General features: G+C 52.3%; 1 protein-coding gene across 3 annotated transcripts in view; it reads left to right on the forward strand.

Annotated features, from left to right (window-relative positions):
- Positions 1-13096, forward strand: part of CACNA1E (calcium voltage-gated channel subunit alpha1 E) — a 131705-nt gene that overhangs the window by 42157 nt on the left and 76452 nt on the right. For 2 of the 3 annotated variants that reach the window (XM_071565741.1, XM_071565742.1), the window contains exons 1-2: positions 7440-7540; positions 7988-8127. In XM_071565741.1, the coding sequence (XP_071421842.1) occupies positions 7448-7540; positions 7988-8127 (233 nt within the window). In that variant the 5' untranslated portion in view covers positions 7440-7447. Of the gene's footprint in view, positions 1-7434; positions 7541-7987; positions 8128-13096 lie in introns of those variants that run through there. The other variant, XM_071565743.1, reaches the window with a different exon arrangement.

Below are 13096 nucleotides of genomic sequence, written 5' to 3' on the forward strand. Positions count from 1 at the left end.
GGGCATCACTGGGGAACCGTCCCTGTGCAGCTCAGACACGTCAGGTCAAACCTCTGCAAAGCAGAAACTGGTCCTAGTTGGTGAGCCACAATGTCTCCAGGCTTGAGGGCATGACTTGGGTGTGAAAGACCACCTTGGAGGGGCTGAATTCCCTGTGACGTTTCCTGAATCTGCCCCTCCTGTCAGCGCCAACTGGGTGGGTGGCTGCAGGAGTGTTGGTGTGGTGGTGAGGATGAGGACATGGCAGCTCAGTGTGGAGCCCCGCAGGGCAGTGGCCTGACTGACTGTCTGCTTTTCCAGAATATGCCAAATTATTCATGTGGTTTTTCAGTGGGGTGTAGGAGGGCCCTCGCCCCTTCGGCTTTCATAGAAGGAGCTGGGGTGCTGCTGCTGGCCTGGCACTCCTGGCGTGGGCTGGGGTCCCGTGCCGGTGTGATGTCTCATCTCCAGGCAGCCGCTGTCTCCTAGAGACTGGAGCTCTGCCACCACGCGATAAAAACTCCCCAGCATTATCCTCTCCTGGAATTTGCAATGCATGAGGGAGATGGGCTCACTTTATATTTTTTTTTCAGAAGTAAGTGACATATTCCCATGTGAGTGTTGGGAACAGGCATGTTCCAGGCATGGGAGCTGAGCATTCCTGCCTGTCCTCCGCCTGACTGCCATCTCTTTCCAAGAAACTCATCCACGCTGAAGTTCCTCTGCACCACTGGAGTTTTGAGGGCTTGGGAGTGGGCAAGGCCTTTTTGTGATGAGTTTTGGTTAGCTTGGCCAGGGAAGTTGTTCCCATCCTTGTAGTTGTAGCCTGGCACAGGCAGCTGGTGTCTTTTGGTAGGACAAGGAAAAACATATGAGCACCTCAGCTGCCTGGCCTGAAGCCCATGGCATTTCTTCTGGATAAGGGTAGTTTGGGGAGGCAAGCATTGGATCTTGGCCATGGTCATTGAGAGCTGCTGGCCTTGGAAGGGTGATGGGTCAGTCCCTGTGTTGTGGGTTGGAGTGGGCACATCACTGAGGAAAGGCATGAAGGCTGGAGTGGAGTGCAGGGTGGAGTGAAGGCTCTTCTTCATCCAGCTCCAGTTGACTAGGTAATAGGGCTAAAAATATCTGGTGATTCAGGCCTGGATATCTGCTGGGTAACTGTGTAATTATAACCAGCAGCCTCTGCAGTTTGGCTTCCCAGTGTAAATAAGGATGATGCATGGAGGGGAAGGAGGAGAAACACGAGCAACTGGGATTGGGATGCAACTCCGCGGGGAGGCAGGTCTTTGCTGAGTTCCTTGCTAGAAGCCCAGTGCAGTACCTCCACTGGACCTGCTCTTTTAATCCATCCTGCCCAAAATGTGAGGCAGCTGCTGTTTTGCCTGTGAAACATCTCCTCCTCTTCTCCTTGAGAAACACAGCCTCGTCCTGCCTACTCTCCTGCTGATGGCCAGGCCTTTCACCCTGATTTCATTTGTTTGGCTGCCTGGAAAGCTGCAATTCAGTTAGCACATGAGATAGGCTGCAGCTCATCTATATCTGCTCCGTTCCTCATCTGCCTAATCACATTTGACCTGGATAAGATCCTTCTCCCACCCCAGAAAGACCAGATGACATTGTGTGGATCTGGCTGTGTCCCCAAGGACAGCATCTGGCTGCAGGCACACACTGGCCACTGTACCTGTCCTTGGGTTTGGCAGGGAAGAGGGATGTCCATCAGAAACTAGTTCCCTGCAGTAAAGGGATTTCTCCTATCTTGGCCTCTTTGACATCCAAATCTGGTGTTGGGCTGGCCAAGAGCAGCCCAAGTGCCTGCAAAGCCTCAGGGTGCATTCCTAGTCCAACTGTCACAGGGATTTTACTTTGTGGGTTGCACGCCCATACATGCCTGAATTGTTGTACTCACAATGACTCTCACTTTTACCTGACATTGTATGGGCAGTGCCCCTCAGGGACCCTGGCAGTGTCACTGCCCACAATGCCAAGCATCTTTGCACCTTTGCTTTTCCCCAGTCAAGATTCTGACAGGTCTCACTTTCCCAGGGGAAGAGCTACACCATGTTGTGCTATCCTTGCGCAGCTCCATCCTTGCGCTCCCCAAGAACATATTTTTTTTTCCTCCCAGGCTGTTTTCTGTGCCCTTCATTCATCAGATTTTAGAAGGTGGTTTTTTTGGTTGGTTTTTTTCTTTTTTGGGAGGGGCGAGTAGGTGTAATGGCAGGTCCATCTCTTTGACAGCCGGGAGAGCGAGGCTGCCTGTCAGATGGTGAATTTAAACAGAGGCAGCTGTTGTCATGGTGACACCAAGTTGCATCCTGTTGCTGTGGCAACCAAAGTTAAAAAACTGATGTTAAGGCAGGAAAATCACATGATGTAGTTCTTTTTTGTTTAAAAAAAAAGAAAAGGAGGAGGAGAGGAGAGAGATTTGATTTCCAGGGTGAGGTGGGGGAGAAGGAGACGCTTCTCCATGGAGCTGTTTGCACGTGTCAGGCAGACCCCACATCCCACATCCTGCATCCCTATGGGAGCGGCAACAGTGTGGGCAGCTCTGCCCTGTTGGACTCCTAGCTGTCACTGCCTTTGGTTTAACCCCTGATGGAAACCAAACCACCACATTTTGGAGCCGTAAGCAACAACATCTCTGACTGCAGAGCGCGAGCATGTCTGTGCAGTGGGATTGACACAAGCTGGATGCTCTCTGCCAGTTGTGCAGGGACACGAGCACAACCCCAAGCCTATGGTTCCTCTCCTGAGCCTGTGTTTAACAGGCACACAGGAGCTGGCTTGTGTTTAAAGGGTTAGTGGGAGGATTTGGGATCTGGACGTCACTTTGTGTCTACCCCAGCACATCACAGATGGGCTGGGAGTTATGGGTGTCAGGACACAGGGATAGGGACAGCCATGAAGGGTCACAGCCCTATGGCTGCTTGAGAGCACTGGATAGTCTTCTTGGTGGGGAAAGATCCCTTTTGTCCTCAGAGACAAGCCAAGGAAATGTTGTGGGGCTGGGGAACCCCAGAATTGAATTAGGACCACTCAGAGGCTTTGCATTACTTGGCACTTTTGGTTTTTCCTGGAAACCAAAAACCTCTCTTGCTCAGAGAGGTTGTGGACTCCCGATCCCTGGAAGTGTTCAAGGCCAGGTTGGGTGGGGCCCTGAACAACCTGGTCTAGTAGAAGGTGGTGTCCCTACCCGTGGCAGGGGGTTGGAATGAGATGACATTTAATGTCTCTTTCAATCCAAACCATTCTGTGATTCTGTGAAAACAACTTTGGAGAGGAGTTGCTCTCTTCCTGCTGTGGTGTGGAGCTGAGAGGAAGAGGAGAATTGGGACATCCTAGGGATTGGGATGTTGAAGAGGTGGGTCTTTTTTCCTGTCTCACCATGTCAGTGTGGGACAGGCAGCAGTGCTGGGGTTGGGGCCAGCAGATGGAAGTCCACAGGTGTAGAACCTCAAGCTCCTTCTCACTAACACCTGGGGAGCAGGGAAAGCCCCTTTAGGGTAGCAGGTCTTTGGGGAAGCCTGGGGAGAGGTGGAAAATGGAGATGGAAGTTTCTAGGAGATATTGGAGCTGAGCTGGATGATGCAGGCAGGGCAAGGCATTAAACTGCTCTTCTCACTGGCACTTGGAAGCAGGATTCCCCAAGGCCCACGTGACCTCACTAGCTCTTCTGCTCCTTCCCCACCTGCCTGCCCAGGAGTGGGGAGAAGGCAGTGAGAAGTGGAGGGATGGAGTGGAGCTCTCCATATCTCCCATCTCTTGCTTACATGTGGGGAGAGATTTAGCTCATACTCAGCCTCTTGCGGAGATTGCATCAATGTACTACTAGCTCTGTAAATCCACCTTCAGGGATTGGAGCTGGGAACACTCCCAGCTTTAGCAAAACAGGTGTTTTGGGCAGGCTAGTTTGGGTTTGTGGCTGGGGAGGAAGGTCACAGCTGGAAGCAAGGATGTGCCAGTGTCTGAACATCTCCCTGACAGACCCACCAAGGTGCTCCAGCTCCAGGGGTGGGGTTAGTGCCTACTCTAGGTGGTCTGGGTCATGGCTCAAGCAGATGTCCACATGGCCTGGGGTCACTGTCCCTGCCTCAAAGACACTAGGTGGGAATCATGGTGCTGCAGGTGTGGTGTGCACAGGGATCGGCTGAGTTGCTAAGGAAACAAGTCAACGGTTCAGGGGAGAGAGCATTGGGTAAAGGAGATAAATCAATAAGAAAACCTATTTTTATCGGCTCCCTAATGATCCTTCAGGAGAAGCCAGATGAAGGAGGAGGAGGAGAAGGCTGGAGAGAGATGGGCTTGTACTAGTGAGCTTGGAGGGAGGCGAGGGCTACTCTGCATTTTGGGTGGCTGGAAGGTTGTGTAATTAGACATCTAATGTCAGAGAAAACAAAGCAGTCATAGAACATTGTCTGGTGGGCTCCAGCCCTGAGCTGGGAGGATGTTTTCTTGGCAGACATGAAACGTGGAGATAAAATATCCCTCAGTTGAGCCAGATGTTCCTGCTGTCCCTTGGGAGGTTTTTCTTACCCTTGGTCTCTCAAAATCTGACACAGCTGGAGCTATGGGATCTTGTTTCCACAGGGTTGGTGTCTTGGAGCTCTCATTCTGGATGTGATAACCCAGGCTCGGCTCCTTGGAGAACTGGGTCAGTGGGGTTTGAAGAGTCACTTTTGGCAGAAACCTCATGGTTAGGTCAGTGCTTAGGGCAGCAATTGCCCTTTCAGACTTGGCCAGGTTGGATGGGGCTCTGAGCAACCTGGTCTAGTGAGGGGAGTCGCTGCCCACAGCAGGGGAATGGGAATGAGATGGTCTTTAAGGTCTCTTTTAACCTAAACTATTCCGTGATTCTATGGTGTCTCCTTTACCATGTGCCATGCACTTGCCAGAGGTGGAACAGGGATGGGGTTCGGTGCTGGGGCAGATGTGCACCATCCCTGTGCTTTTGAACCAGATGCTGGAGCCTGCAAGGAAACATAGGAGTGAGCTTAGACATTAGAGGTGGTCCTGAGCCCTCCCAGGCACTGCTGAGCAGGGCTCACACACTGCTGCCTTTGGAGAAGTTGGGTTTTTCCAACCTGGGTGTTTCCCCCAAGGGGAATAGTGGCTGTGGTGGGGAGGAGGGCAGGATGCTTGGTGGGTTTAGCTGTGCCGGGGTAGACAGACAGACAGACTCACCGCGCAGTTCCCACACTTCTCATCTAGGCAAATGTGCCTGGTGCCTGGGGAGCTGGCTGCACCGCCCCGCTAACACGCTGTTTTTCTTTTAAGCTGGTGCTAATTGCTCACAGACTTTCAGGAAAATGATACAAAAAGATCCCAAATAGGCTGGTGGCGCAGGGCCAAGTGCCGCGGTCTGCCTGTGGACACGGCCAGAGGTGGGAAGCAGGGAGAGGACCTGGCTTTCACAGGACACTTGTGGTAAAATCCCCACTTATGTTAAGCCCCAGAGGAAAACTTTTGGGGTCTGGCCCCCTCCCCAAACACAGGAAGCTACTCATGTTCATGCCTGGCTGGCAGCATGGTGCAAACAGGCAGCAGTTGCTCTGCAGCATCTCTTTGGGTTTGCCTCTAACTTAGCGACCATTAATTTCATTGAGTGGCCTGTTAAATGCCTTGGCTGAATTTTTCCTGGCTCTGTTTCCTACTGGGATAAATTCCTCCCAGCTCCTGTAGGCTCTGCTTGGCTGTCCCTCCTGGCCATCTCTCTGGGGACCTGCTTTGACGCCCATCCCTGCTCCCACCTTGCTCGCATTGGTGCAGTGTCACTGCTGGTAGGGTCACTTGTCGTTTTCCCATTTTCCGTGATTATGGCCAGCCCTGGGATGCCTTCTCTTATCCATGGGCTCAGGCCACTGGTTTAAAACCCTCCACTACAGTTAATGGCCAGAAGGCAAGGTTGCAAAAGGCAAGTTCACTCTTTTTCCTGGGGTGATATCATGGGCATTAGGCATCTCCTGGCCTAAGACTTTTGAACCTGAAGGTGCTGGGTCTGGAAAAGCCTGGTGTGATAGGGAAAGGCTCAACCTGGGGGCTCTTCTCTGTGCTGGTTTGGAATGGTGTAAGTGTGGGCGATTTCTTTATGGGCAAATCCGTCCCTGGTGGGATCACATCCCCCTTCCACAGAGACTGGCTTTGGGAAGGTGGCAGTCCCCTCCCAGGATGGCTGCTGCTGCCAATGGTGACAGTAATAGAGCTGTGGGTTTTTGGCATGGAGGGAGCAGAGCAGGGGTGTGCTGCCTGCTGATGAATTGCTCCACATTTTGTTATTGAGGACAACAAGGCTTTTATTGTGAAGATGTGGGAAAGATGGATGGGAAGTTGGAAAGGGATGGCCATCCTGTCACTTGGAAGTGCTTTGTTTTCAGGGCTCGGCAGTGGGCCAGGCAGGAGGAGGCAGCTCCATGTCCCTGCCTTGATTCCATGAATCAAAAGGCAGGAGGGACCTGAGTTTGGGATGCTTTCCTGGGAATCAACCTGCGCTTTTCTTCCCCTCCCATTCAGGTCCTCAGACTCCAGCATCTGCTGCCTTTTTTCCTGGCTCAAGGTTGCTCCAGGGGAATGATGTGTAAGATCTAGACATGAATGTAGGATTTAAGATGGTCTTAAGGCCATGTTGACAAGGTGCTCCTACCCCTTGGAGTCTTGCTGAGGTGTGGGTGAGCTGGGATGTCTCCATGGGGAGTTTCCACCCTGCCTGAACTGAAGCTCAGCCTCAGCTGCCATCAGTGTCTTGAGCTGTGAATGCTCAACCATGTGCTCTGCAGATTCCAGTGTTGCCTGAGCTCATCCTGCTGCCCATGGTGCGCTTGGCAATGGCACATCCACTTGCCAACACAGGGCACAGGGAGGACTGATTCAGGCCAGATTCTCAGGACCTGCAAGAGATGCCCTATTCTCCTCAGGCAGTGCAGGTGGTCCCTCCCATGGAGATGCTTTAGGACCAGGACTCCTGATAGCCTGTGACACCTTCCCTCTCCAAGCATCATCTCCTGTTGCTTTGTGAGGGAAAAGAGAAGAAAAGCAGCCCTGGTCAGCAACGTGTCATGCCAGGGAGATCTTCCCTAACACTGCCAGGGACCATGCCAAACCCTCTTCCAGATGAAGCCCAACCTGATCTGTCCCCCTTCAGACTTGTGTCTATCTTCTGAGCTTCCACCAGGGGAGTTCCCAGCCCAAAAAAAGGCTGTTGGTTAGTGCCACATGAACTTGGGAAGGAGGTGATGAGGTGAGAAAGGTCTTGGAGACTCTCAGTTCTCTTGTCACCCATCTCATTTTCAAGCAACACAAAGGTGGGCTTCAACCACCTGCAGCAGGAGGTGAAAGCTGGACTGTGTGTGTGTTCCAGTGGGGAAAGTGGTGGTGCTGTCTAATGAGCAGATGAAACAGGGTGGGCTGGGGGGCTGGGAATGTCATCCACCTTTTCTCTGTTCCTTAACTCCCCTCCACTCCCTTTGAGTACATGATCCTGGCGACCATCATTGCCAACTGCATCGTGCTGGCCCTTGAACAGCACCTCCCTGAGGATGACAAGACGCCCATGTCCCGGAGACTAGTAAGTACCCCATGTTCATCCCTCTCTGCCCTGCTTTGGGTGGGCTGGTGGGTGAGCAGGGACATCAGCCAAGCAGAGCCACCCAATCCTACTGGGCAATTTGTTCTGTTTTCAGGGTTGTAGGGCAGGAGGTTTCCTCTGAGACCACCTCCTCCAGCCTTCCTGAGGCTGCTGTAACATATTCATTATCTAAGGAAAGGGTTCTGGAAGGTTTAAGCCCCTTAAAAAGTGAGGTAGGGAAGGACTGGACAACCTTGAGTGGCTCATAGCCATGATCTTTTTTTTTTGAAGGTTGATGCTGACTGAGGAAGGGCTAGGAAAACTCCCAAAAGAGAGGACGAGTCTGGGGAAGGTGGGATGAGACATGAGTTGGGTCAATGTGAAGTGCCTGGTTCTCTGTTTGCCCAGTCTCCCCCTCTCACTGCGTCACTGATTTCCTTCTGGCAGGAGAAGACGGAGCCCTACTTCATTGGGATTTTCTGCTTCGAAGCTGGGATTAAGATTGTGGCTCTGGGGTTTGTTTTCCACAAGGGCTCGTACCTGCGCAACGGCTGGAACGTCATGGACTTCATCGTGGTCCTCAGTGGGTGAGTTGGGTGGCACGAGGCCACTGGGGGCATCGGTTGGGCAGCAGAGCGTGGGGGGCTTGTCCTGGTGGAATTGTGAGCTCCAGGACATCGGGCAAGGCTCTGGTTTGCTGTTGTTGTTGGTGGTTCTTCATCCCAGCTGGCAGGGAGGAGAAGATGGTTTCCTGTGCTGGAGGCTCTTGTGTAGGCTTTGCTGTGGGCAGCTGAGAGTGGGACCCAGTTCCTCATCAGGTGAGGAGGGCTGATTCCGAGAGCACCGTGTCTCGATTTCCTCAGTTGATGTCCTGACGTCTGTCACCCATCTGTGCATAGTGTGAGGTGAGGACGAGGAGAATGGCCTGATAAGCAACTGGATGTGGTCTGTTTTGTTCAGACACCACATGTGGAGGGAGGAAATCTCTTCATATTTTGCCTTGTGGAGCACTTTCCAGGTGTGGCCTGGGGCTGGGAGTTTGGGAATGAGGTCTGAGTGGGGTCATGTTCCAGGTGATGCCTATTCAGCATTCCAGCATTCTGGGGGTGGTAGCACACAGAGCTTCATGGGTGCTGCTTGAGTGTCACTGCTGGTGTCACCTGCCAGGCACATGGCCCAGATTTGAGTCCTGGTTGCAGTGTGATGGGCTGTGCTAGTGACAGAAATGAGCAGAGCTCTTTGGGCTTGTGTTAGCTAAGAGTGGCAATTGGCTGGAGCAAAAGCCCTCCAGGGTGACTGCTCTTGCTGTGTGGAGGGCAGGTGAGTGCCTGCAGCCATGGAGGGACTCCAGGAAAGCAGTGCCTGGATTGTACCTATTTTTTTTTGCATGCTGCCACATTTAGAGTGGCTGATTTGATGTGTACAAACAGATGGTGCCTGTGCATCTCTGAGTTCTTCATGAGCTTTGCTGGGTGCAGGGCAGCTGTGGGGTTGTGTGGGAAACTGAGGCATAGAAGCCAGGTGAGATGCATGGAGTCTATAGAGATGCTTGTTGCACAGTCCTGTTTCTTGGCTTACAATGTGGTGGCACCACATGGGATGTGACACCCATTTGGGTGTTCAGAGGAGGAAGTGGGATGCTAAGCCTGATGCTGCCAGGGGTGTGGTGATGGGTGCTGCCCATCCACCGTGGAGAGGTGCAGGTTGAGACTGTGCTTGAGAGGAGTCTTAAGGAGAACATGGTCAGGAACATTTTGACTCACTTGGTCCAAGGGGGACCTGGATGGCCTTGCTGGGGTGTGGAACCATGTCCACTTGAGAAGGCAGGGTGTGCTGGTGGTGGGGTGATGCTTCTGGTGAGCAGCAGACAAGCTGCCTGTGGGCAGTGCAGCTTTTGCATAGGATGCTGCCATTCTGCATCTGCAAAGTGATTCATGGGGAGGACTCCAAGGCTTCTGGGCTGGGCAAAGCTGCTCAAATCCCTGGTCACACCTTTGGAGACAGCATTAACAACAGGAGGGGCTCTTGTCTTCACTGTTGCAACTGTGGTGCTGGTCTGAGTGCACAGAAAGTGGCTGGGTGGCTGGGAAATGCCCACTGGCCATCTCTGGGCATCTTTGGGGTGTGGGCCAAGGGTAAGCACGGGGCTGGGAAGGAGGGGATGGCTGTGAACCTGTTCCTGCCCTCCCGGTGGCTCTGCGCGAGCTGACTGTAACCGAGCTGGTGCTGAGTCAGCACTTGGCAATTACTCACTTGCAAAAGCCTCGCCAGCTTCTTTCAGTGCCGCGCTGGGCCAGGCGCCATGCCAGGGAATCAATTGTCCATGAAGGGCTGTGAGCTCCATACCAGCCACCCTGACAGGAGGTACCTGGGTCCCCCGGCACTGCTGGTTATGGTCTGCACCATTACCCCCTTGTATCCTGATGGTGTTGCTTCAGCAGAATGGAACCCTCCCCAAGAAACACCTGGTTACCTGCTGGCTTTGTTCCCGCAGAGCTGGTGCCCGCTGGTGTGTGGCCTCACTGACCTTTTGGGGCAAAATCTGTTCTATGATGGGTGGAGGAGGCAACATACAGATTTTCATCCTGGACTGGTTTTGGGGAGGATGGAGTCACAGGGATCAGCTGGACCAGGTCATGGGCTCCTCTCTGCTGTTCAGCTCTTGCTTTTGCCATTTGGTACCGACAAAGCTGCTGTTCCTTGGTGCCATGGTTGCGCCTCCCTTGCAAGAAAGTCTTGCCTGTTTGATCTGCTGAATTATTGGCAAATTTCTGCAGCAAATAATCCTTGGCTGGCAAATGACTTGCAAACAGCTTGTGGGAGAAGATTTGCACTTGGCGGTTCGTTCTGTGTTGGTTGCGTAAGGCGGGTGGTGAAGCCTGCACTGGGGGACGTGTGCGGGCGACCGGTGGGTTCGAGATCGTCTCTGCAGTCTAAAACTTTCCACTTGATGAGTATGTGAGTGTCTGGACAGATATTTGTGGGAAGTACTTCTTGGGGATCTTGTTGTAACTTATCAATAGGCAGTGGTGTGGTGGAGGGGATGTTGTGAGCATCAGAAATGTAGAGTAGCACTTGCCTCAGGATGTGTTGACCCGTTTGGGATGCTGATGCGTCCCATGATGATGGACCAAGGAAGACATCTGTGTAAGCAGGCCCCACCCCAGGATCCATCCCAGAGGGCCCCAACATCAAGCTTTCTGGCCCTTGTCATTCTGAGTGTGATGCAGAATATTACTCTTCCTATCTGGACTTATTTTTTGCCATGTATCTGATAGGAGAGGTCCTTAATGCAGGTGGCATCATGGTCCCAGACACCACACTGGGATTTCCATGAGCAGTGGGATTTTCTGCATGATCTTCCTGGTGTAAACTGGCCTAATGAGTGGCTCCTCCTCCGAGCAGCCTCCTGGGACTCTATGCAGGAATGGATGGCACTGACAAGGGTTCAACTGGTGTTTGCTTCTTGTGTCAATAAATCCAGCTTTTTTCATCTCAGTGGAAATTGACGCCCACCTTAAAGCTCCCTGATGCTAAAGCTTCCACTGGGGAACTAATAGTCACATTTGTAAACCTGCTCTGTTTATAACCTGTGGTTTCCAAATCTTCATTGCTGCCTGAAAAAACAGCCTGTTCTCCCCCAGCTAAAAATAATTTTATCTGAAAGTGCACATAAAATGCCGTTACTAGTTCTGAGGCAGAGCCAGGGAGGGGAACATGTGTGTTTCCTTGGGGATTGGGGATGCTCACCTTACCAGTGCATGGACCAGAGCTGGACAAGTGCTGAAGCTGGACTTGTGACCTGCTTGATGCAGTGTGACCTGGACCAAAAAAGGAGAAAATGGGTCAGAAAGAGCAGTGGGAGCTTGGTGACCTCTTAATTGGTGGTCCTGAGAGGGTGAGGTTGAAGGAGCTTCAGCCATCATCAACTGGAGCATTAGCTCCGTGCTCCCTGGGTGCCACTAGGAATAGAGAACAAGGACCCTGCAGCTGCCTGCTTTGTCCTACACCATATTTGAAGGCGCTCATGGAGTAAGAAGGGTTAAACTCCCTCTGCAAATATCCAGGTGGGTGTGTGCTTCACACACTCCAGTGCCTGAGCGTGTCACACCATTGGCTTTTTTTTATAGCAGTAATACAATAACACGTGAGAGGTGAAGGAGTGGGGGAATGCTGCTAACAATGGGAAAAAAAGCAAAATGGGAATCAAAAGGCCCTTGTGAAGTTGTGCTGCTTGGGAGCTGGGGAAGCAGCTGCTGTAAAAGCAGGATAAATACACTGGGGTCACTAAAAGGAAGAGCTGGCGTCAGGGTTTTTCGGAGGGTTTAATAACAACCGCTACACCTGGGTGCCTTTTGTGAAGCCCTTGGGCATGGTGGTTTTCATTAAAGGATTTTGTGGGGTGGAGCATGGCCAAGGAAAAGCAGGACTGAAAGAATGCTGGCGGTGCTTGCCATGTCCTTCACAAATCTGTAGCCAACCGGATGGGCACCAGCCTGTGCTGGAGGAGGAAAGCTTGGCTCTCCCAAGTCCTGTCCCAAAAACTAATTGTGAACTCAGTCCTTCCCTCTGACCTCCCAGGGAAATCCTGTGCACATCTGTGTCCTGATATCCTGCTAGGGCTGGTGCAAAGCAGGACAGAGTGGTTCCGAGAGGTTGCTTCCTGCCATGCTGCAAGGTTGCAACGTGAGCCCAGGACAAGTAGGGTGGTTTTGCTCCTTTTGGGTTTACTGTCCTGGAAAGTTCCTTTCCACAGGTCCCCCTGAGCTCCCCCATGGCAAAGACAGAGATGCTTTGCCTTCTGGTATTTAGTACACCTCGTGCAAGTTCTGTGTGTTCGGGTGGTCTTTTTGATAATGGAATTCCAGAGCTGGGAGGGGAACAGGGGCTGAGAGCAGCTCTGTCTGGGAATATTCATGTGCTGCATCCCCTCATGGTTTGGGGTGCTGGCCCCCAGCAGTGTGCCTGGCGCACCATGCCTGTGTGAGAGCCCACCATGCCTGTGTGAGAGCACACACTTGCCACGCCTGGGCTAGGAACAGGCTCTTCCCCCAGCGCCCACACCTGTGTTTTCCTGACTGAGGGAATACAGTGCACCTCCAGGCAAGGAAGCTCGAGGGAGTGGATATGAGGCTTGGAGAACAAGCGCTAAATCAGACTACAAGTGCAGCATCCTGAAAGGGTTACCCTGCTGGTGTGTGAACCATTGCAAAGAGTGTTGTCCTATAGGATAAATGAGTAAAGAAACAACCCTCCATCCAAAAGCTCAGCAATAATTTGATCACACCAGATAAGACCTTTTTCCTCTCTTTCCTTTCATTAATGTTGCCAGTCTCCAACCTGATGCCTGCCCCATCTCCCACACCTTTCCCAGCTCCTTCCTTCCAGGACAATTAGTAAAGTGTTTTGTCTTCTGTTTGGATGAATAATTAACTTCCCAGCTTTGTGAATGTTTCATATGCCATGTGCCATATGCCATGGTGGTGGGATGTGCCTGACATCAGCACCTTGTACAAAGGGCAGCATCGTTTCCCCTGCCCAGTGAGGAGAGAGGGT

Source organism: Pithys albifrons, chromosome 10, assembly GCF_047495875.1.
Source record: "Pithys albifrons albifrons isolate INPA30051 chromosome 10, PitAlb_v1, whole genome shotgun sequence".
Lineage (NCBI taxonomy): Eukaryota > Metazoa > Chordata > Aves > Passeriformes > Thamnophilidae > Pithys > Pithys albifrons.